Source organism: Nothobranchius furzeri, chromosome 18 (genome assembly GCF_043380555.1).
Source record: "Nothobranchius furzeri strain GRZ-AD chromosome 18, NfurGRZ-RIMD1, whole genome shotgun sequence".
Lineage (NCBI taxonomy): Eukaryota > Metazoa > Chordata > Actinopteri > Cyprinodontiformes > Nothobranchiidae > Nothobranchius > Nothobranchius furzeri.
Window position 1 is genome coordinate 37,401,047 of NC_091758.1, and position 21,493 is coordinate 37,422,539.

At 40.8% G+C, this 21,493-nt stretch overlaps 5 protein-coding genes across 5 annotated transcripts in view; all 5 read right to left on the minus strand.

Moving 5' to 3' along the window:
* The window catches only part of LOC139063872 (uncharacterized), a 25,358-nt gene extending 21,360 nt beyond the window's left edge, over nucleotides 1–3,998 (minus strand). The window contains exons 1-15 of the mRNA XM_070546792.1: nucleotides 3,953–3,998; nucleotides 3,832–3,859; nucleotides 3,653–3,737; nucleotides 3,388–3,531; nucleotides 3,092–3,300; nucleotides 2,896–2,999; nucleotides 2,685–2,803; nucleotides 2,422–2,589; nucleotides 1,988–2,187; nucleotides 1,446–1,558; nucleotides 1,194–1,300; nucleotides 931–1,101; nucleotides 647–852; nucleotides 469–569; nucleotides 242–360 (exon numbers count right to left, since the gene is read on the minus strand). Of these exons, the coding sequence (XP_070402893.1) occupies nucleotides 242–360; nucleotides 469–569; nucleotides 647–852; nucleotides 931–1,101; nucleotides 1,194–1,300; nucleotides 1,446–1,558; nucleotides 1,988–2,187; nucleotides 2,422–2,589; nucleotides 2,685–2,803; nucleotides 2,896–2,999; nucleotides 3,092–3,300; nucleotides 3,388–3,531; nucleotides 3,653–3,737; nucleotides 3,832–3,859; nucleotides 3,953–3,998 (1,920 nt within the window). The remainder of the gene's footprint in view (nucleotides 1–241; nucleotides 361–468; nucleotides 570–646; nucleotides 853–930; nucleotides 1,102–1,193; nucleotides 1,301–1,445; nucleotides 1,559–1,987; nucleotides 2,188–2,421; nucleotides 2,590–2,684; nucleotides 2,804–2,895; nucleotides 3,000–3,091; nucleotides 3,301–3,387; nucleotides 3,532–3,652; nucleotides 3,738–3,831; nucleotides 3,860–3,952) is intronic.
* LOC139063873 (uncharacterized) lies at nucleotides 3,874–12,143 on the minus strand. The gene is made up of 30 exons (XM_070546793.1): nucleotides 12,098–12,143; nucleotides 11,977–12,004; nucleotides 11,798–11,882; nucleotides 11,533–11,676; nucleotides 11,237–11,445; nucleotides 11,041–11,144; nucleotides 10,830–10,948; nucleotides 10,567–10,734; nucleotides 10,134–10,333; nucleotides 9,942–10,054; nucleotides 9,362–9,468; nucleotides 9,043–9,219; nucleotides 8,527–8,735; nucleotides 8,351–8,445; nucleotides 8,198–8,223; nucleotides 8,025–8,046; nucleotides 7,904–7,931; nucleotides 7,725–7,809; nucleotides 7,460–7,603; nucleotides 7,164–7,372; nucleotides 6,968–7,071; nucleotides 6,757–6,875; nucleotides 6,494–6,661; nucleotides 6,061–6,260; nucleotides 5,869–5,981; nucleotides 5,289–5,395; nucleotides 4,971–5,147; nucleotides 4,455–4,663; nucleotides 4,279–4,373; nucleotides 3,874–4,151 (listed from the first exon to the last, which is right to left on the minus strand). Exons 1-30 carry the CDS (start codon nucleotides 12,141–12,143, stop codon nucleotides 4,099–4,101), a joined length of 3,663 nt encoding a protein of 1,220 aa, XP_070402894.1. The 3' UTR covers nucleotides 3,874–4,098.
* Nucleotides 12,029–16,215, minus strand: LOC139063874 (uncharacterized). Its single transcript, XM_070546794.1, has 15 exons — nucleotides 16,170–16,215; nucleotides 16,049–16,076; nucleotides 15,870–15,954; nucleotides 15,605–15,748; nucleotides 15,309–15,517; nucleotides 15,113–15,216; nucleotides 14,902–15,020; nucleotides 14,639–14,806; nucleotides 14,206–14,405; nucleotides 14,014–14,126; nucleotides 13,434–13,540; nucleotides 13,116–13,292; nucleotides 12,600–12,808; nucleotides 12,424–12,518; nucleotides 12,029–12,296 (listed from the first exon to the last, which is right to left on the minus strand). The coding sequence occupies exons 1-15, from the start codon at nucleotides 16,213–16,215 to the stop codon at nucleotides 12,244–12,246; spliced, it is 1,857 nt and encodes a 618-aa protein (XP_070402895.1). The 3' UTR covers nucleotides 12,029–12,243.
* On the minus strand, nucleotides 16,101–21,103 carry LOC139063875 (uncharacterized). Its single transcript, XM_070546795.1, has 19 exons — nucleotides 21,065–21,103; nucleotides 20,744–20,952; nucleotides 20,568–20,662; nucleotides 20,415–20,440; nucleotides 20,242–20,263; nucleotides 20,121–20,148; nucleotides 19,942–20,026; nucleotides 19,677–19,820; nucleotides 19,381–19,589; nucleotides 19,185–19,288; nucleotides 18,974–19,092; nucleotides 18,711–18,878; nucleotides 18,278–18,477; nucleotides 18,086–18,198; nucleotides 17,506–17,612; nucleotides 17,188–17,364; nucleotides 16,672–16,880; nucleotides 16,496–16,590; nucleotides 16,101–16,368 (listed from the first exon to the last, which is right to left on the minus strand). The coding sequence occupies exons 1-19, from the start codon at nucleotides 21,101–21,103 to the stop codon at nucleotides 16,316–16,318; spliced, it is 2,202 nt and encodes a 733-aa protein (XP_070402896.1). The 3' UTR covers nucleotides 16,101–16,315.
* LOC139063876 (uncharacterized) overlaps nucleotides 21,036–21,493 on the minus strand; it is a 42,435-nt gene continuing 41,977 nt past the window's right edge. Inside the window, exon 147 of the mRNA XM_070546796.1 lies at nucleotides 21,036–21,436. Coding sequence (XP_070402897.1) covers nucleotides 21,248–21,436 — 189 coding nt within the window. The 3' untranslated portion in view covers nucleotides 21,036–21,247. The remainder of the gene's footprint in view (nucleotides 21,437–21,493) is intronic.

The following is a 21,493-nucleotide window of genomic DNA, read 5'->3' on the forward strand; positions in this document are numbered from 1 at the left end:
AAAAAGCAGAGATCCAATCCTCAGGCCACCAAAATGGATGCCCTCAACACCTTGGCTGCTCCTAGAAATCCTGTCCATAAAGGTTATGAACAGAATCGGTGACAAAGGGCAGCCTTGGCGGAGTCCAACTCTCACAGGGAACGAGCCCGACTTACTGCCAGCAATGCGAAATTGACTCCTTTGATTAAAGAAATGTAGGAACCAAAAAAAAAAAAAAAAAAAAAGGTAAAGAAACACTCACTCCTTTAAAATTTCTCTTCAAGGACAGGAAATCATGTAAGGAGGCTTGAGAACAGAATGAACCAAAATTACTTTCAAGCCAACTTCTGTCATCATTTTCAGTCTGAACACACGAAAAACCTACAAAATTGAAAGAAAATTTTAGGCAAACAAACAAACTGGAATTTAAAGATTGTCAAACCATTGACAAGGATATCTGGTGTTTAAGTGTTCAAATAATGAGATTACCCGAGGACAGTTGTCCATTCAGATAGTCCAGTATGAAGGTAAACACCGTCTGATTTTGTCCCACAAAGAGTTGACTGATAATGTTATCAAATCCTTTAATACTGAAAACACAAAACAGGTCATTTTACCAAACTGTAAAATCTATGCACGTATTAGGAATAGTGTAGTTTTCACACACATCTGTTGATAGGAGCTACATGAGATGTTTCTTGAAATCACTTCAAAGGTTCTTGAGTCAAGGCTCGGGAGAAACAAAGGGAGGTAAATCTGGAACCACAGTTTTACTTGCTCTACACTCAGCAGCGAAAGATTTGGACCAATCGCTGTTAACGTCAGATTGAGGATGGTGTCACGCACTCTAGGATTCAGCGATGTTAGGTTTTGCTGAAATAAATAAAGGAGTAATTGTTAAACGAATAAAATTTTAACTAAGGAAAGAAAACAAACATACAAACAACCTACCTTTATAAAACCATCTACAAATATTTCAAAGAATGATTGAAGGTTGTCCAGGGGAGAGTTCATGGTGAGACTTGTAAAAACAAGCACTACAAGAGTTTCATTGGCAAGGTTGTTAGCTTGCAAAAGGAACTTAGCTTTTTCTTCTGCAGAAATTAAGTCGATTATTGCGATCTAGGAAAAAAAAATATTGTGATAAACAATAGGGGAAATTAAGAATAATGAGATTATTTGCAGGAATAGTTTTGTACAAAAAAATTAATTACCTGAGACAAGTTAAAGAATTTGAGTTCAGAGAATGTAATGTATTCAGCAAATGGACCCAGGTTTGTGTCGATCCACATGGCATCACTTTCAACTTTTGGCCTGCAAACTAAGGCACATAGACACATTAAAACAAGGAAAAGGTTTCACGTACATCCTTCTTCATGTCAACATATGCACTATTGTTTTAGATATTTTCCCACACAAATTCAAGCAGTACAGCAAATAATGATTTTTCAGTGTGTCACACCTACCTGGCTGGTTGATGATGTTGACAGATTTGGTCATGTAGCTGAGCAAAACTGCTGCAATTTCTTGTTTTCTAAACTGGGGCATGGCAGAAGACACTTTGGCCATTCCACTCACACTGCAAAAACAAACAAACATAAAAAATTAACATCTTTCTATCTAGAAAACTTGTTGTCAAAATTGAGATTCAGACCTGACCTTCGCTGGTCCCATTAAAACTATAACTAGATCAGGGTTTTATCATCTTCATGAAATAGTATGACTCAGAGGTCGCTTATCCAGACAAGACCTAGAGAAACTCATTCTTTGTTTATCTCCAACAGGCTGGACAATTGCAATGGTCTTTTGACTGGTCTTTCCTAAAAAAGCTGTAAAGCAACTACAGCATATAACTCCTGTTTGTAAAGGCCTAAAGTGGTTACCAGTAAACTACAGACTTGATTTCAAAGTACTATGTGGTAATATTATGTGCTATATAAATACAGCTACCCTGCCTTTCGTACATGGTCCCTTAAGAGCACTTGGTTGAAGTTGAGTCACAACTCACATGATCTGATAGTTTGTGCAGTTGATGGTTGAGGTTACATTTTGGAGCATCTCTGGAGTGAAACTTGCAAGGATAGGGAGCAGTTTGACTTGGAACCAAAGAGAATAGTCGTTTCTTTGGAAGCTTATGAAGTGTGGACTGATGATGTCAAAGGTCCTGTTCATCATGCGATCTCTCACAACAGGTTGGAACTGTGGGACCTGTGAAATATTGACAAATGGAGAAAACCAATTCCCTTACACTTGCTATGATGTTAGTATCCACTGCAGTATTTTTTAAATGCTGTAAATCAGTAATATGTTGTGAAACATCTCCTTAAAAGGATACGTAGGTATGAGGAGCTTTGAAGATGTATAGATGGTCTGTGGTTTCATTTGCTTGAATATTTCCGTATTGTACAATGATTTTATTTGCTGCTTCAGAGTGTAACCTACCTGTCCTTCTGCTGTGAGATGAGTGAGAAACTCATCCACGTTTTCCAATGCGTTGCCAGCAACTAAACGATCAAAGACCTGATTGATCAGGTTGACGTCAACTGTTATGTTTGAGCTCAGTAGTAACTCTGCCACTTGAGATGGCGCCAGTTGTGACAAGGTCACATTCTAGGGATAAATAATAATGGTTTTAAAATCAAATAGAAATAAATCTAAGACATGTCTTTTGACAGAGAATATCAGAAAGTAAAGGAGGGGCTTACGATGGAGAAATTTTGATTGAGCACTTGCAAATCCTGAATAGTTGCAAAACTGGAAAAGCTTCCAAAGTTTGCTTGTAGCCACTGTTGACTATCATTGACAGAAGAGACACAGCCAGGGTCTGCCAATGACAGAGAAGTTCAGGTACTGGCTGTGTGGTCACACCACACGCAATCAACAAATTACAGGGGTGGCCGGAGAGATTAGCTTTACCTGGCAAATCTTTCCTGGACAGGAATGATTTGATGAAATGAGTATAAACTGCTTGCTGTTGCTTGTTGTCCATGGAGGCCTTTTGGTTGTTTAGTGTCTCAATGCTAAAAGATTAAGACAAGACTTTTAACATGATAGCAATCTGAAGGATTTTGGCACTATTTAGGTACAGTCAAGCACTTTTTTGTGTATTTACACAATCTGGTAAGTTGGGCAGCTGAAGTTTTTGCCGCTAAGGCAGATGAGGAAGTTATCAGATGTGGAAGCCAGGAATGGACTGATCTTCTGGAACCAGCTGTGGACAAAGTCCTTGTTTTGTAGCTCTTGCTGAGTGACTTTGTTGCGCTGAATTTCTCCAAGAGCTTCCAGAGCATTTGTCAGTATGACTTTACTGCTGTTCAGGGCCTGACGTTTGAGGAAAAAAGAATCGGATATAGAATAGGCAAATAAAAACTGCCAACATGTTGAAATGGTTTGTGTTGGTGAATTTACCGTGGTTCTGAATAACTCTAGAGCTTGGTCCAGACTAGATGTTCTTTGGAAGAAAAGCTTCCAGACTTCAACTGGGTATGTTGTTTGTTCTTTCAGAGAGCATTGCAACAGTATAACTGCTTTGTCTTGTGTGAGATTTGATGGCTACAATTGGGGGTAAATGACAAGAAATTAAGCCAACTTAGCAGAATGTTTGTGGACTTGTCTTCATACCACAGCAAGCAAAATAGGATTTTATGACATAATTTTAAGGCAACATTCTTACCAAAGAACAAGCTATTTCAGTGATGTCAAAAGTGCATTTGGTCAAAGAGGAATTGTCAGTCGCCAAGGTTTGCTGGACTTGAGAGCTGAACAGAAGGAATCAAAAAGGCCTTGCTTAAGTTACATTGTGAGACAGTACTTGTTCACTATGCAGTGATTCTAAGAAATTAATTCATCTACCTGTCAACTGCAGCACAGATGAGTGTTTCTGTAAATGCAGACCATATTTTGCATCAATTATTGGTACTTAACAAACAAAAGTGCCAACTATATGGATATGAGAGAGATGTGTCAGACTTACCAACAACCTGTGTCTCCTTGCACTGGAGAAAAACAAAGCAGCACATTATTTAGTAGTAAATGTCACAGAAATGATGACAGCATGGCATTGCCTCCAATACAAAGTCCATGCATGTGCTTGTAATAAGAGATGGAATGCTGTACAATCTAATACACCTTTAACAACAAACTTACCACAAAGGAATCCTTAGCTGCACAAACTGTCAAAGAGAAGAATGAAATTAGGCATAACGTCAATACGTTTCCCTGCTGTAGTGGTTGTTTAATCTTTTTTTAACACTGGTAGACAAATCATTTGTATGCAATGCATACAACATTGTCACGTACTTGGGAAGTTGATCTGTATCGATTCCAAACTGGATCTTACATCCATGGAAATGACCAGTGGCAAGAATGTCAAACTATTCTCAAGAGCATCGACTCTGAAGATAATGAGAATAATTATTGTGACTAGTCTGAAACCAAAGTTTGATGTCTTCCAAACCAAAGTATTTCTTTCTTACATTGCTGAGTAGGCATCACAGCTGATGTTGTTTGGTATCACCTGCAAGCTGTCAGGTTGGAGGCTTGCTATAACAGGTCTCAAGTAGATTTGGAACCACAGTACAAAATCATGGGTTGTAAAATTGTCAAATTCAGGAGCAAGGGCTGTCAAGGTCACATTCAAGATAGTCTCTCTCACTGATGGATCTTTGATAAAGGTTATGTTTTCCTGTAAAGACAAAGATTCAACAAATTGACCAAAGAAACCTTGTGCTGGTGAAGGTTCACTTGTTTAATGTTGTATTGATTAAAAAGACTTTGAGTACATCTTTGTGCCATACTGTATGCAACTGAGGAACTGAGGAATCTTTAATCGACATACTAGAGAGAAATTCTAGAAAAACTGCCTGATTGGTATTCAAGCTTGTCCCGGTCATTGAGTGCTCGAGTCCACGACAAGATTGTTGTGAGCTGGATGCAAAACATTTCTATTCGAAGAAAAAGAAAAGGTCAAAATATTAGCATTATGTGTTCACCTGCAATGTGACCTCAGCAAACGTTTGGAAAAATTGACGCAGTTGCTCAACACTGCCAGACTCTGTCAAATTTGAGAGCACTGCCTTTACAAGGGTGGGATCCTTCAGCGCCCCACTTTTTGGATCCAGTAGCAGCTGAACCTTTTCTTGTGGTGAGAGGACACCCAAAACGGCTTCCTGACAATGCAAACAAAGAGAATGAATGATTTTTTTCTGCATCGTAATAGAACCACAGTGCTCTCCTTACAAGCCTTCTCACTGGTGGAACTTGTTTAGATTTGTCTTTAAAGGAGAATGGCAGTGAAATGCATGACTTACCTGGGAAAGGTTGAAGATTTGGAGTTTAGAGTATGTTACGTATTCAGCAAATGGACCCAGGTTTGTTTCGATCCACACGGCGTCACTTTCACCATTTGGCCTGCAAACTAAGGCACATAGACGCATATTAAAACAAGGACAGGTTTTCTCGTAAATGATAAATGATAATTGACCCGCACTTGTATAGCGCCTCTCAGAGTAAGGACTCCAAAGCGCTTTACACTACAGTGTATCATTCACCCATTCACACACACACATTCACACACTGGTGGGGATGAGCTACGATGTAGCCACGGCCGCCCTGGGGCGCACTGACAGAGGCCAGGCTGCCCAGCACAGGCGCCACCGGTCCCTCCGACCACCACCAGCAGGCAAGGTGGGTTAAGTGTCTTGCCCAAGGACACAACAGCAGAATTCTCTGTTCGGAGCCGGAATCGAACCTGCAACCTTCCGATTACGGGGCAACCCCCTCGACCTGTTAAGCTACTGCTACCCCTATAATGAATCCACTATTGTTCTAAATATGTTTGCACATGATTTCAAGCAGTACAGCAAATCACTTTCAGTGTGTCAGACCTACCTGGCTGGTTGATGATGTTGACAGATTTGGTCATGTAGCTGAGCAGAACTGCTGCAATTTCTTGTTGTCTATACTGGGGCATGGCGGAGGAAACATCGGCCATCCCACTCACACTGCGAAGACGGAAAGACTACTTTCCTACATGGTCGCTCAAAAGCACTTTGATGAAGTCAAGTGTTGCTCACAACTCACATGATCTGATAGTTTGTGCAGTTGATGGTTGAGGTTACATTTTGGAGCATCTCTGGAGTGAAACTTGCAAGGATAGGGAGCAGCTTGACTCGGAACCAAAGAGAATAGTCGTTTCTTTGGAAGCTTATGAAGTGTGGACTGATGATGTCAAAGGTCCTGTTCATCATGCGATCTCTCACAACAGGTTGGAACTGTGGGACCTGTGAAATATTGACAAATGGAGAAAACCAATTATCACGCACTTGCTGTGATGTTAGTATCCAATGCAGTATTTTTTAAATGCTGTAAATCAGTAATATGTTGTGAAAAATCTCCTTAAAAGATACGTAGGTATGAGGAGCTTTGAAGATGTATAGATGGTCTGTGGTTTCATTTGCTTGAATATTTCCGTATTGTACAATGATTTTATTTGCTGCTTCAGAGTGTAGCCTACCTGTCCTTCTGCTGTGAGCTGAGTGAGAAACTCATCCACGTTTTCCAATGCGTTGCCAGCAACTAAACGATCAAAGACCTGATTGATCAGGTTGACGTCAACTGTTATGTTTGAGCTCAGCAGTAACTCTGCCACTTGAGATGGCGCCAGTTGTGACAAGGTCATATTCTAGGGATAAATAATAATGGTTTTAAAATCAAATAGAAATAAATCTAAGACATGTCTTTTGACAGAGAATATCAGAAAGTAAAGGAGGGGCTTACGATGGAGAAATTTTGATTGAGCACTTGCAAATCCTGAATAGTTGCAAAACTGGAAAAGCTTCCAAAGTTTGCTTGTAGCCACTGTTGACTATCATTGACAGAAGAGACACAGCCAGGGTCTGCCAATGACAGAGAAGTTCAGGTACTGGCTGTGTGGTTACACCACACGCAATCAACAAATTACAGGGGTGGCCGGAGAGATTAGCTTTACCTGGCAAATCTTTCCTGGACAGGAATGATTTGATGAAATGAGTATAAACTGCTTGCTGTTGCTTGTTGTCCATGGAGGCCTTTTGGTTGTTTAGTGTCTCAATGCTAAAAGATTAAGACAAGACTTTTAACATGATAGCAATCTGAAGGATTTTGGCACTATTTAGGTACAGTCAAGCACTTTTTTGTGTATTTACACAATCTGGTAAGTTGGGCAGCTGAAGTTTTTGCCGCTAAGGCAGATGAGGAAGTTATCAGATGTGGAAGCCAGGAATGGACTGATCTTCTGGAACCAGCTGTGGACAAAGTCCTTGTTTTGTAGCTCTTGCTGAGTGACTTTGTTGCGCTGAATTTCTCCAAGAGCTTCCAGAGCATTTGTCAGTATGACTTTACTGCTGTTCAGGGCCTGACGTTTGAGGAAAAAAGAATCGGATATAGAATAGGCAAATAAAAACTGCCAACATGTTGAAATGGTTTGTGTTGGTGAATTTACCGTGGTTCTGAATAACTCTAGAGCTTGGTCCAGACCAGATGTTCTTTGGAAGAAAAGCTTCCAGACTTCAACTGGGTATGTCGTTTGTTCTTTCAGAGAGCATTGCAACAGTATAACTGCTTTGTCTTGTGTGAGATTTGATGGCTACGATTGGGGGTAAATGACAAGAAATTAAGCCAACTTAGCAGAATGTTTGTGGACTTGTCTTCATACCACAGCAAGCAAAATAGGATTTTATGACATAATTTTAAGGCAACATTCTTACCAAAGAACAAGCTATTTCAGTGATGTCAAAAGTGCATTTGGTCAAAGAGGAATTGTCAGTCGCCAAGGTTTGCTGGACTTGAGAGCTGAACAGAAGGAATCAAAAAGGCCTTGCTTAAGTTACATTGTGAGACAGTACTTGTTCACTATGCAGTGATTCTAAGAAATTAATTCATCTACCTGTCAACTGCAGCACAGATGAGTGTTTCTGTAAATGCAGACCATATTTTGCATCAATTATTGGTACTTAACAAACAAAAGTGCCAACTATATGGATATGAGAGAGATGTGTCAGACTTACCAACAACCTGTGTCTCCTTGCACTGGAGAAAAACAAAGCAGCACATTATTTAGTAGTAAATGTCACAGAAATGATGACAGCATGGCATTGCCTCCAATACAAAGTCCATGCGCGTGCTTGTAATAAGAGATGGAATGCTGTACAATCTAATACACCTTTAACAACAAACTTACCACAAAGGAATCCTTAGCTGCACAAACTGTCAAAGAGAAGAATGAAATTAGGCATAACGTCAATACGTTTCCCTGCTGTAGTGGTTGTTTAATCTTTTTTTAACACTGGTAGACAAATCATTTGTATGCAATGCATACAACATTGTCACGTACTTGGGAAGTTGATCTGCATCGATTCCAAACTGGATCTTACATCCATGGAAATGACCAGTGGCAAGAATGTCAAACTATTCTCAAGAGCATCGACTCTGAAGATAATGAGAATAATTAACGTGACTAGTCTGAAACCAAAGTTTGATGTCTTCCAAACCAAAGTATTTCTTTCTTACATTGCTGAGTAGGCATCACAGCTGATGTTGTTTGGTATCACCTGCAAGCTGTCAGGTTGGAGGCTTGCTATAACAGGTCTCAAGTAGATTTGGAACCACAGTACAAAATCATGGGTTGTAAAATTGTCAAATTCAGGAGCAAGGGCTGTCAAGGTCACATTCAAGATAGTCTCTCTCACTGATGGATCTTTGATAAAGGTTATGTTTTCCTGTAAAGACAAAGATTCAACAAATTGACCAAAGAAACCTTGTGCTGGTGAAGGTTCACTTGTTTAATGTTGTATTGATTGAAAAGACTTTGAGTACATCTTTGTGCCATACTGTATGCAACTGAGGAACTGAGGAATCTTTAATCGACATACTAGAGAGAAATTCTAGAAAAACTGCCTGATTGGTATTCAAGCTTGTCCCTGTCATTGAGTGCTCGAGTCCACGACAAGATTGTTGTGAGCTGGATGCAAAACATTTCTATTCGAAGAAAAAGAAAAGGTCAAAATATTAGCATTATGTGTTCACCTGCAATGTGACCTCAGCAAACGTTTGGAAAAATTGACGCAGTTGCTCAACACTGCCAGACTCTGTCAAATTTGAGAGCACTGCCTTTACAAGGGTGGGATCCTTCAGCGCCCCACTTTTTGGATCCAGTAGCAGCTGAACCTTTTCTTGTGGTGAGAGGACACCCAAAACGGCTTCCTGACAATGCAAACAAAGAGAATGAATGATTTTTTTTCTGCATCGTAATAGAACCACAGTGCTCTCCTTACAAGCCTTCTCACTGGTGGAACTTGTTTAGATTTGCCTTTAAAGGAGAATGGCAGTGAAATGCATGACTTACCTGGGAAAGGTTGAAGATTTGGAGTTTAGAGTATGTTACGTATTCAGCAAATGGACCCAGGTTTGTTTCGATCCACACGGTGTCACTTTCACCATTTGGCCTGCAAACTAAGGCACATAGACGCATATTAAAACAAGGACAGGTTTTCTCGTAAATGATAAATGATAATTGACCCGCACTTGTATAGCGCCTCTCAGAGTAAGGACTCCAAAGCGCTTTACACTACAGTGTATCATTCACCCATTCACACACACACATTCACACACTGGTGGGGATGAGCTACGATGTAGCCACGGCCGCCCTGGGGCGCACTGACAGAGGCCAGGCTGCCCAGCACAGGCGCCACCGGTCCCTCCGACCACCACCAGCAGGCAAGGTGGGTTAAGTGTCTTGCCCAAGGACACAACAGCAGAATTCTCTGTTCAGAGCCGGGATCGAACCTGCAACCTTCCTATTACGGGGCAACCCCCTCGATCTGTTAAGCTACTGCTACCCCTATAATGAATCCACTATTGTTCTAAATATGTTTGCACATGATTTCAAGCAGTACAGCAAATCACTTTCAGTGCATCAGACCTACCTGGCTGGTTGATGATGTTGACAGATTTGGTCATGTAGCTGAGCAGAACTGCTGCAATTTCTTGTTGTCTATACTGGGGCATGGCGGAGGAAACATCGGCCATCCCACTCACACTGCGAAGACGGAAAGACTACTTTCCTACATGGTCGCTCAAAAGCACTTTGATGAAGTCAAGTGTTGCTTACAACTCACATGATCTGATAGTTTGTGCAGTTGATGGTTGAGGTTACATTTTGGAGCATCTCTGGAGTGAAACTTGCAAGGATAGGGAGCAGCTTGACTCGGAACCAAAGAGAATAGTCGTTTCTTTGGAAGCTTATGAAGTGTGGACTGATGATGTCAAAGGTCCTGTTCATCATGCGATCCCTCACAACAGGTTGGAACTGTGGGACCTGTGAAATATTGACAAATGGAGAAAACCAATTATCACGCACTTGCTGTGATGTTAGTATCCAATGCAGTATTTTTTAAATGCTGTAAATCACTAATATGTTGTGAAACATCTCCTTAAAAGATACGTAGTTATGAGGAGCTTTGAAGATGTATAGATGGTCTGTGGTTTCATTTGCTTGAATATTTCCGTATTGTACAATGATTTTATTTGCTGCTTCAGAGTGTAGCCTACCTGTCCTTCTGCTGTGAGCTGAGTGAGAAACTCATCCACGTTTTCCAATGCGTTGCCAGCAGCTAAACGTTCAAAGACCTGATTGATCAGGTTGACGTCAACTGTTATGTTTGAGCTCAGTAGTAACTCTGCCACTTGAGATGGCGCCAGTTGTGACAAGGTCACATTCTAGGGATAAATAATAATGGTTTTAAAATCAAATAGAAATAAATCTAAGACATGTCTTTTGACAGAGAATATCAGAAAGTAAAGGAGGGGCTTACGATGGAGAAATTTTGATTGAGCACTTGCAAATCCTGAATAGTTGCAAAACTGGAAAAGCTTCCAAAGTTTGCTTGTAGCCACTGTTGACTATCATTGACAGAAGAGACACAGCCAGGGTCTGCCAATGACAGAGAAGTTCAGGTACTGGCTGTGTGGTCACACCACACGCAATCAACAAATTACAGGGGTGGCCGGAGAGATTAGCTTTACCTGGCAAATCTTTCCTGGACAGGAATGATTTGATGAAATGAGTATAAACTGCTTGCTGTTGCTTGTTGTCCATGGAGGCCTTTTGGTTGTTTAGTGTCTCAATGCTAAAAGATTAAGACAAGACTTTTAACATGATAGCAATCTGACGGATTTTGGCACTATTTAGGTACAGTCAAGCACTTTTTTGTGTATTTACACAATCTGGTAAGTTGGGCAGCTGAAGTTTTTGCCGCTAAGGCAGATGAGGAAGTTATCAGATGTGGAAGCCAGGAATGGACTGATCTTCTGGAACCAGCTGTGGACAAAGTCCTTGTTTTGTAGCTCTTGCTGAGTGACTTTGTTGCGCTGAATTTCTCCAAGAGCTTCCAGAGCATTTGTCAGTATGACTTTACTGCTGTTCAGGGCCTGACGTTTGAGGAAAAAAGAATCGGATATAGAATAGGCAAATAAAAACTGCCAACATGTTGAAATGGTTTGTGTTGGTGAATTTACCGTGGTTCTGAATAACTCTAGAGCTTGGTCCAGACTAGATGTTCTTTGGAAGAAAAGCTTCCAGACTTCAATTGGGTATGTTGTTTGTTCTTTCAGAGAGCATTGCAACAGTATAACTGCTTTGTCTTGTGTGAGATTTGATGGCTACAATTGGGGGTAAATGACAAGAAATTAAGCCAACTTAGCAGAATGTTTGTGGACTTGTCTTCATACCACAGCAAGCAAAATAGGATTTTATGACATAATTTTAAGGCAACATTCTTACCAAAGAACAAGCTATTTCAGTGATGTCAAAAGTGCATTTGGTCAAAGAGGAATTGTCAGTCGCCAAGGTTTGCTGGACTTGAGAGCTGAACAGAAGGAATCAAAAAGGCCTTGCTTAAGTTACATTGTGAGACAGTACTTGTTCACTATGCAGTGATTCTAAGAAATTAATTCATCTACCTGTCAACTGCAGCACAGATGAGTGTTTCTGTAAATGCAGACCATATTTTGCATCAATTATTGGTACTTAACAAACAAAAGTGCCAACTATATGGATATGAGAGAGATGTGTCAGACTTACCAACAACCTGTGTCTCCTTGCACTGGAGAAAAACAAAGCAGCACATTATTTAGTAGTAAATGTCACAGAAATGATGACAGCATGGCATTGCCTCCAATACAAAGTCCATGCGTGTGCTTGTAATAAGAGATGGAATGCTGTACAATCTAATACACCTTTAACAACAAACTTACCACAAAGGAATCCTTAGCTGCACAAACTGTCAAAGAGAAGAATGAAATTAGGCATAACGTCAATACGTTTCCCTGCTGTAGTGGTTGTTTAATCTTTTTTTAACACTGGTAGACAAATCATTTGTATGCAATGCATACAACATTGTCACGTACTTGGGAAGTTGATCTGTATCGATTCCAAACTGGATCTTACATCCATGGAAATGACCAGTGGCAAGAATGTCAAACTATTCTCAAGAGCATCGACTCTGAAGATAATGAGAATAATTAATGTGACTAGTCTGAAACCAAAGTTTGATGTCTTCCAAACCAAAGTATTTCTTTCTTACATTGCTGAGTAGGCATCACAGCTGATGTTGTTTGGTATCACCTGCAAGCTGTCAGGTTGGAGGCTTGCTATAACAGGTCTCAAGTAGATTTGGAACCACAGTACAAAATCATGGGTTGTAAAATTGTCAAATTCAGGAGCAAGGGCTGTCAAGGTCACATTCAAGATAGTCTCTCTCACTGATGGATCTTTGATAAAGGTTATTTTTTCCTGTAAAGACAAAGATTCAACAAATTGACCAAAGAAACCTTGTGCTGGTGAAGGTTCACTTGTTTAATGTTGTATTGATTAAAAAGACTTTGAGTACATCTTTGTGCCATACTGTATGCAACTGAGGAACTGAGGAATCTTTAATCGACATACTAGAGAGAAATTCTAGAAAAACTGCCTGATTGGTATTCAAGCTTGTCCCGGTCATTGAGTGCTCGAGTCCACGACAAGATTGTTGTGAGCTGGATGCAAAACATTTCTATTCGAAGAAAAAGAAAAGGTCAAAATATTAGCATTATGTGTTCACCTGCAATGTGACCTCAGCAAATGTTTGGAAAAATTGACGCAGTTGCTCAACACTGCCAGACTCTGTCAAATTTGAGAGCACTGCCTTTACAAGGGTGGGATCCTTCAGCGCCCCACTTTTTGGATCCAGTAGCAGCTGAACCTTTTCTTGTGGTGAGAGGACACCCAAAACGGCTTCCTGACAATGCAAACAAAGAGAATGAATGATTTTTTTCTGCATCGTAATAGAACCACAGTGCTCTCCTTACAAGCCTTCTCACTGGTGGAACTTGTTTAGATTTGTCTTTAAAGGAGAATGGCAGTGAAATGCATGACTTACCTGGGAAAGGTTGAAGATTTGGAGTTTAGAGTATGTTACGTATTCAGCAAATGGACCCAGGTTTGTTTCGATCCACACGGCGTCACTTTCACCATTTGGCCTGCAAACTAAGGCACATAGACGCATATTAAAACAAGGACAGGTTTTCTCGTAAATGATAAATGATAATTGACCCGCACTTGTATAGCGCCTCTCAGAGGAAGGACTCCAAAGCGCTTTACACTACAGTGTATCATTCACCCATTCACACACACACATTCACACACTGGTGGGGATGAGCTACGATGTAGCCACGGCCGCCCTGGGGCGCACTGACAGAGGCCAGGCTGCCCAGCACAGGCGTCACCGGTCCCTCCGACCACCACCAGCAGGCAAGGTGGGTTAAGTGTCTTGCCCAAGGACACAACAGCAGAATTCTCTGTTCGGAGCCGGAATCGAACCTGCAACCTTCCGATTACGGGGCAACCCCCTCGACCTGTTAAGCTACTGCTACCCCTATAATGAATCCACTATTGTTCTAAATATGTTTGCACATGATTTCAAGCAGTACAGCAAATCACTTTCAGTGTGTCAGACCTACCTGGCTGGTTGATGATGTTGACAGATTTGGTCATGTAGCTGAGCAGAACTGCTGCAATTTCTTGTTGTCTATACTGGGGCATGGCGGAGGAAACATCGGCCATCCCACTCACACTGCGAAGACGGAAAGACTACTTTCCTACATGGTCGCTCAAAAGCACTTTGATGAAGTCAAGTGTTGCTCACAACTCACATGATCTGATAGTTTGTGCAGTTGATGGTTGAGGTTACATTTTGGAGCATCTCTGGAGTGAAACTTGCAAGGATAGGGAGCAGCTTGACTCGGAACCAAAGAGAATAGTCGTTTCTTTGGAAGCTTATGAAGTGTGGACTGATGATGTCAAAGGTCCTGTTCATCATGCGATCTCTCACAACAGGTTGGAACTGTGGGACCTGTGAAATATTGACAAATGGAGAAAACCAATTATCACGCACTTGCTGTGATGTTAGTATCCAATGCAGTATTTTTTAAATGCTGTAAATCAGTAATATGTTGTGAAAAATCTCCTTAAAAGATACGTAGGTATGAGGAGCTTTGAAGATGTATAGATTGTCTGTGGTTTCATTTGCTTGAATATTTCCGTATTGTACAATGATTTTATTTGCTGCTTCAGAGTGTAGCCTACCTGTCCTTCTGCTGTGAGCTGAGTGAGAAACTCATCCACGTTTTCCAATGCGTTGCCAGCAACTAAACGATCAAAGACCTGATTGATCAGGTTGACGTCAACTGTTATGTTTGAGCTCAGCAGTAACTCTGCCACTTGAGATGGCGCCAGTTGTGACAAGGTCATATTCTAGGGATAAATAATAATGGTTTTAAAATCAAATAGAAATAAATCTAAGACATGTCTTTTGACAGAGAATATCAGAAAGTAAAGGAGGGGCTTACGATGGAGAAATTTTGATTGAGCACTTGCAAATCCTGAATAGTTGCAAAACTGGAAAAGCTTCCAAAGTTTGCTTGTAGCCACTGTTGACTATCATTGACAGAAGAGACACAGCCAGGGTCTGCCAATGACAGAGAAGTTCAGGTACTGGCTGTGTGGTTACACCACACGCAATCAACAAATTACAGGGGTGGCCGGAGAGATTAGCTTTACCTGGCAAATCTTTCCTGGACAGGAATGATTTGATGAAATGAGTATAAACTGCTTGCTGTTGCTTGTTGTCCATGGAGGCCTTTTGGTTGTTTAGTGTCTCAATGCTAAAAGATTAAGACAAGACTTTTAACATGATAGCAATCTGACGGATTTTGGCACTATTTAGGTACAGTCAAGCACTTTTTTGTGTATTTACACAATCTGGTAAGTTGGGCAGCTGAAGTTTTTGCCGCTAAGGCAGATGAGGAAGTTATCAGATGTGGAAGCCAGGAATGGACTGATCTTCTGGAACCAGCTGTGGACAAAGTCCTTGTTTTGTAGCTCTTGCTGAGTGACTTTGTTGCGCTGAATTTCTCCAAGAGCTTCCAGAGCATTTGTCAGTATGACTTTACTGCTGTTCAGGGCCTGACGTTTGAGGAAAAAAGAATCGGATATAGAATAGGCAAATAAAAACTGCCAACATGTTGAAATGGTTTGTGTTGGTGAATTTACCGTGGTTCTGAATAACTCTAGAGCTTGGTCCAGACTAGATGTTCTTTGGAAGAAAAGCTTCCAGACTTCAATTGGGTATGTTGTTTGTTCTTTCAGAGAGCATTGCAACAGTATAACTGCTTTGTCTTGTGTGAGATTTGATGGCTACAATTGGGGGTAAATGACAAGAAATTAAGCCAACTTAGCAGAATGTTTGTGGACTTGTCTTCATACCACAGCAAGCAAAATAGGATTTTATGACATAATTTTAAGGCAACATTCTTACCAAAGAACAAGCTATTTCAGTGATGTCAAAAGTGCATTTGGTCAAAGAGGAATTGTCAGTCGCCAAGGTTTGCTGGACTTGAGAGCTGAACAGAAGGAATCAAAAAGGCCTTGCTTAAGTTACATTGTGAGACAGTACTTGTTCACTATGCAGTGATTCTAAGAAATTAATTCATCTACCTGTCAACTGCAGCACAGATGAGTGTTTCTGTAAATGCAGACCATATTTTGCATCAATTATTGGTACTTAACAAACAAAAGTGCCAACTATATGGATATGAGAGAGATGTGTCAGACTTACCAACAACCTGTGTCTCCTTGCACTGGAGAAAAACAAAGCAGCACATTATTTAGTAGTAAATGTCACAGAAATGATGACAGCATGGCATTGCCTCCAATACAAAGTCCATGCGTGTGCTTGTAATAAGAGATGGAATGCTGTACAATCTAATACACCTTTAACAACAAACTTACCACAAAGGAATCCTTAGCTGCACAAACTGTCAAAGAGAAGAATGAAATTAGGCATAACGTCAATACGTTTCCCTGCTGTAGTGGTTGTTTAATCTTTTTTTAACACTGGTAGACAAATCATTTGTATGCAATGCATACAACATTGTCACGTACTTGGGAAGTTGATCTGTATCGATTCCAAACTGGATCTTACATCCATGGAAATGACCAGTGGCAAGAATGTCAAACTATTCTCAAGAGCATCGACTCTGAAGATAATGAGAATAATTAATGTGACTAGTCTGAAACCAAAGTTTGATGTCTTCCAAACCAAAGTATTTCTTTCTTACATTGCTGAGTAGGCATCACAGCTGATGTTGTTTGGTATCACCTGCAAGCTGTCAGGTTGGAGGCTTGCTATAACAGGTCTCAAGTAGATTTGGAACCACAGTACAAAATCATGGGTTGTAAAATTGTCAAATTCAGGAGCAAGGGCTGTCAAGGTCACATTCAAGATAGTCTCTCTCACTGATGGATCTTTGATAAAGGTTATTTTTTCCTGTAAAGACAAAGATTCAACAAATTGACCAAAGAAACCTTGTGCTGGTGAAGGTTCACTTGTTTAATGTTGTATTGATTAAAAAGACTTTGAGTACATCTTTGTGCCATACTGTATGCAACTGAGGAACTGAGGAATCTTTAATCGACATACTAGAGAGAAATTCTAGAAAAACTGCCTGATTGGTATTCAAGCTTGTCCCGGTCATTGAGTGCTCGAGTCCACGACAAGATTGTTGTGAGCTGGATGCAAAACATTTCTATTCGAAGAAAAAGAAAAGGTCAAAATATTAGCATTATGTGTTCACCTGCAATGTGACCTCAGCAAATGTTTGGAAAAATTGACGCAGTTGCTCAACACTGCCAGACTCTGTCAAATTTGAGAGCACTGCCTTTACAAGGGTGGGATCCTTCAGCGCCCCACTTTTTGGATCCAGTAGCAGCTGAACCTTTTCTTGTGGTGAGAGGACACCCAAAACGGCTTCCTGACAATGCAAACAAAGAGAATGAATGATTTTTTTCTGCATCGTAATAGAACCACAGTGCTCTCCTTACAAGCCTTCTCACTGGTGGAACTTGTTTAGATTTGTCTTTAAAGGAGAATGGCAGTGAAATGCATGACTTACCTGGGAAAGGTTGAAGATTTGGAGTTTAGAGTATGTTACGTATTCAGCAAATGGACCCAGGTTTGTTTCGATCCACACGGCGTCACTTTCACCATTTGGCCTGCAAACTAAGGCACATAGACGCATATTAAAACAAGGACAGGTTTTCTCGTAAATGATAAATGATAATTGACCCGCACTTGTATAGCGCCTCTCAGAGTAAGGACTCCAAAGCTTTTTACACTACAGTGTATCATTCACCCATTCACACACACACATTCACACACTGGTGGGGATGAGCTACGATGTAGCCACGGCCGCCCTGGGGCGCACTGACAGAGGCCAGGCTGCCCAGCACAGGCGCCACCGGTCCCTCCGACCACCACCAGCAGGCAAGGTGGGTTAAGTGTCTTGCCCAAGGACACAACAGCAGAATTCTCTGTTCAGAGCCGGGATCGAACCTGCAACCTTCCGATTACGGGGCAACCCCCTCGACCTGTTAGGCTACTGCTACCCCTATAATGAATCCACTATTGTTCTAAATATGTTTGCACATGATTTCAAGCAGTACAGCAAATCACTTTCAGTGCGTCAGACCTACCTGGCTGGTTGATGATGTTGACAGATTTGGTCATGTAGCTGAGCAGAACTGCTGCAATTTCTTGTTGTCTATACTGGGGCATGGCGGAGGAAACATCGGCCATCCCACTCACACTGCGAAGACGGAAAGACTACTTTCCTACATGGTTGCTCAAAAGCACTTTGATGAAGTCAAGTGTTGCTCACAACTCACATGATCTGATAGTTTGTGCAGTTGATGGTTGAGGTTACATTTTGGAGCATCTCTGGAGTGAAACTTGCAAGGATAGGGAGCAGCTTGACTCGGAACCAAAGAGAATAGTCGTTTCTTTGGAAGCTTATGAAGTGTGGACTGATGATGTCAAAGGTCCTGTTCATCATGCGATCCCTCACAACAGGTTGGAACTGTGGGACCTGTGAAATATTGACAAATGGAGAAAACCAATTATCACGCACTTGCTGTGATGTTAGTATCCAATGCAGTATTTTTTAAATGCTGTAAATCACTAATATGTTGTGAAACATCTCCTTAAAAGATACGTAGTTATGAGGAGCTTTGAAGATGTATAGATGGTCTGTGGTTTCATTTGCTTGAATATTTCCGTATTGTACAATGATTTTATTTGCTGCTTCAGAGTGTAGCCTACCTGTCCTTCTGCTGTGAGCTGAGTGAGAAACTCATCCACGTTTTCCAATGCGTTGCCAGCAGCTAAACGTTCAAAGACCTGATTGATCAGGTTGACGTCAACTGTTATGTTTGAGCTCAGTAGTAACTCTGCCACTTGAGATGGCGCCAGTTGTGACAAGGTCACATTCTAGGGATAAATAATAATGGTTTTAAAATCAAATAGAAATAAATCTAAGACATGTCTTTTGACAGAGAATATCAGAAAGTAAAGGAGGGGCTTACGATGGAGAAATTTTGATTGAGCACTTGCAAATCCTGAATAGTTGCAAAACTGGAAAAGCTTCCAAAGTTTGCTTGTAGCCACTGTTGACTATCATTGACAGAAGAGACACAGCCAGGGTCTGCCAATGACAGAGAAGTTCAGGTACTGGCTGTGTGGTCACACCACACGCAATCAACAAATTACAGGGGTGGCCGGAGAGATTAGCTTTACCTGGCAAATCTTTCCTGGACAGGAATGATTTGATGAAATGAGTATAAACTGCTTGCTGTTGCTTGTTGTCCATGGAGGCCTTTTGGTTGTTTAGTGTCTCAATGCTAAAAGATTAAGACAAGACTTTTAACATGATAGCAATCTGAAGGATTTTGGCACTATTTAGGTACAGTCAAGCACTTTTTTGTGTATTTACACAATCTGGTAAGTTGGGCAGCTGAAGTTTTTGCCGCTAAGGCAGATGAGGAAGTTATCAGATGTGGAAGCCAGGAATGGACTGATCTTCTGGAACCAGCTGTGGACAAAGTCCTTGTTTTGTAGCTCTTGCTGAGTGACTTTGTTGCGCTGAATTTCTCCAAGAGCTTCCAGAGCATTTGTCAGTATGACTTTACTGCTGTTCAGGGCCTGACGTTTGAGGAAAAAAGAATCGGATATAGAATAGGCAAATAAAAACTGCCAACATGTTGAAATGGTTTGTGTTGGTGAATTTACCGTGGTTCTGAATAACTCTAGAGCTTGGTCCAGACCAGATGTTCTTTGGAAGAAAAGCTTCCAGACTTCAACTGGGTATGTCGTTTGTTCTTTCAGAGAGCATTGCAACAGTATAACTGCTTTGTCTTGTGTGAGATTTGATGGCTACGATTGGGGGTAAATGACAAGAAATTAAGCCAACTTAGCAGAATGTTTGTGGACTTGTCTTCATACCACAGCAAGCAAAATAGGATTTTATGACATAATTTTAAGGCAACATTCTTACCAAAGAACAAGCTATTTCAGTGATGTCAAAAGTGCATTTGGTCAAAGAGGAATTGTCAGTCGCCAAGGTTTGCTGGACTTGAGAGCTGAACAGAAGGAATCAAAAAGGCCTTGCTTAAGTTACATTGTGAGACAGTACTTGTTCACTATGCAGTGATTCTAAGAAATTAATTCATCTACCTGTCAACTGCAGCACAGATGAGTGTTTCTGTAAATGCAGACCATATTTTGCATCAATTATTGGTACTTAACAAACAAAAGTGCCAACTATATGGATATGAGAGAGATGTGTCAGACTTACCAACAACCTGTGTCTCCTTGCACTGGAGAAAAACAAAGCAGCAGATTATTTAGTAGTAAATGTCACAGAAATGATGACAGCATGGCATTGCCTCCAATACAAAGTCCATGCGCGTGCTTGTAATAAGAGATGGAATGCTGTACAATCTAATACACCTTTAACAACAAACTTACCACAAAGGAATCCTTAGCTGCACAAACTGTCAAAGAGAAGAATGAAATTAGGCATAACGTCAATACGTTTCCCTGCTGTAGAGATTGTTTAATCTTTTTTTAACACTGGTAGACAAATCATTTGTATGCAATGCATACAACATTGTCACGTACTTGGGAAGTTGATCTGCATCGATTCCAAACTGGATCTTACATCCATGGAAATGACCAGTGGCAAGAATGTCAAACTATTCTCAAGAGCATCGACTCTGAAGATAATGAGAATAATTAATGTGACTAGTCTGAAACCAAAGTTTGATGTCTTCCAAACCAAAGTATTTCTTTCTTACATTGCTGAGTAGGCATCACAGCTGATGTTGTTTGGTATCACCTGCAAGCTGTCAGGTTGGAGGCTTGCTATAACAGGTCTCAAGTAGATTTGGAACCACAGTACAAAATCATGGGTTGTAAAATTGTCAAATTCAGGAGCAAGGGCTGTCAAGGTCACATTCAAGATAGTCTCTCTCACTGATGGATCTTTGATAAAGGTTATGTTTTCCTGTAAAGACAAAGATTCAACAAATTGACCAAAGAAACCTTGTGCTGGTGAAGGTTCACTTGTTTAATGTTGTATTGATTGAAAAGACTTTGAGTACATCTTTGTGCCATACTGTATGCAACTGAGGAACTGAGGAATCTTTAATCGACATACTAGAGAGAAATTCTAGAAAAACTGCCTGATTGGTATTCAAGCTTGTCCCTGTCATTGAGTGCTCGAGTCCACGACAAGATTGTTGTGAGCTGGATGCAAAACATTTCTATTCGAAGAAAAAGAAAAGGTCAAAATATTAGCATTATGTGTTCACCTGCAATGTGACCTCAGCAAAAGTTTGGAAAAATTGACGCAGTTGCTCAACACTGCCAGACTCTGTCAAATTTGAGAGCACTGCCTTTACAAGGGTGGGATCCTTCAGCGCCCCACTTTTTGGATCCAGTAGCAGCTGAACCTTTTCTTGTGGTGAGAGGACACCCAAAACGGCTTCCTGACAATGCAAACAAAGAGAATGAATGATTTTTTTTCTGCATCGTAATAGAACCAC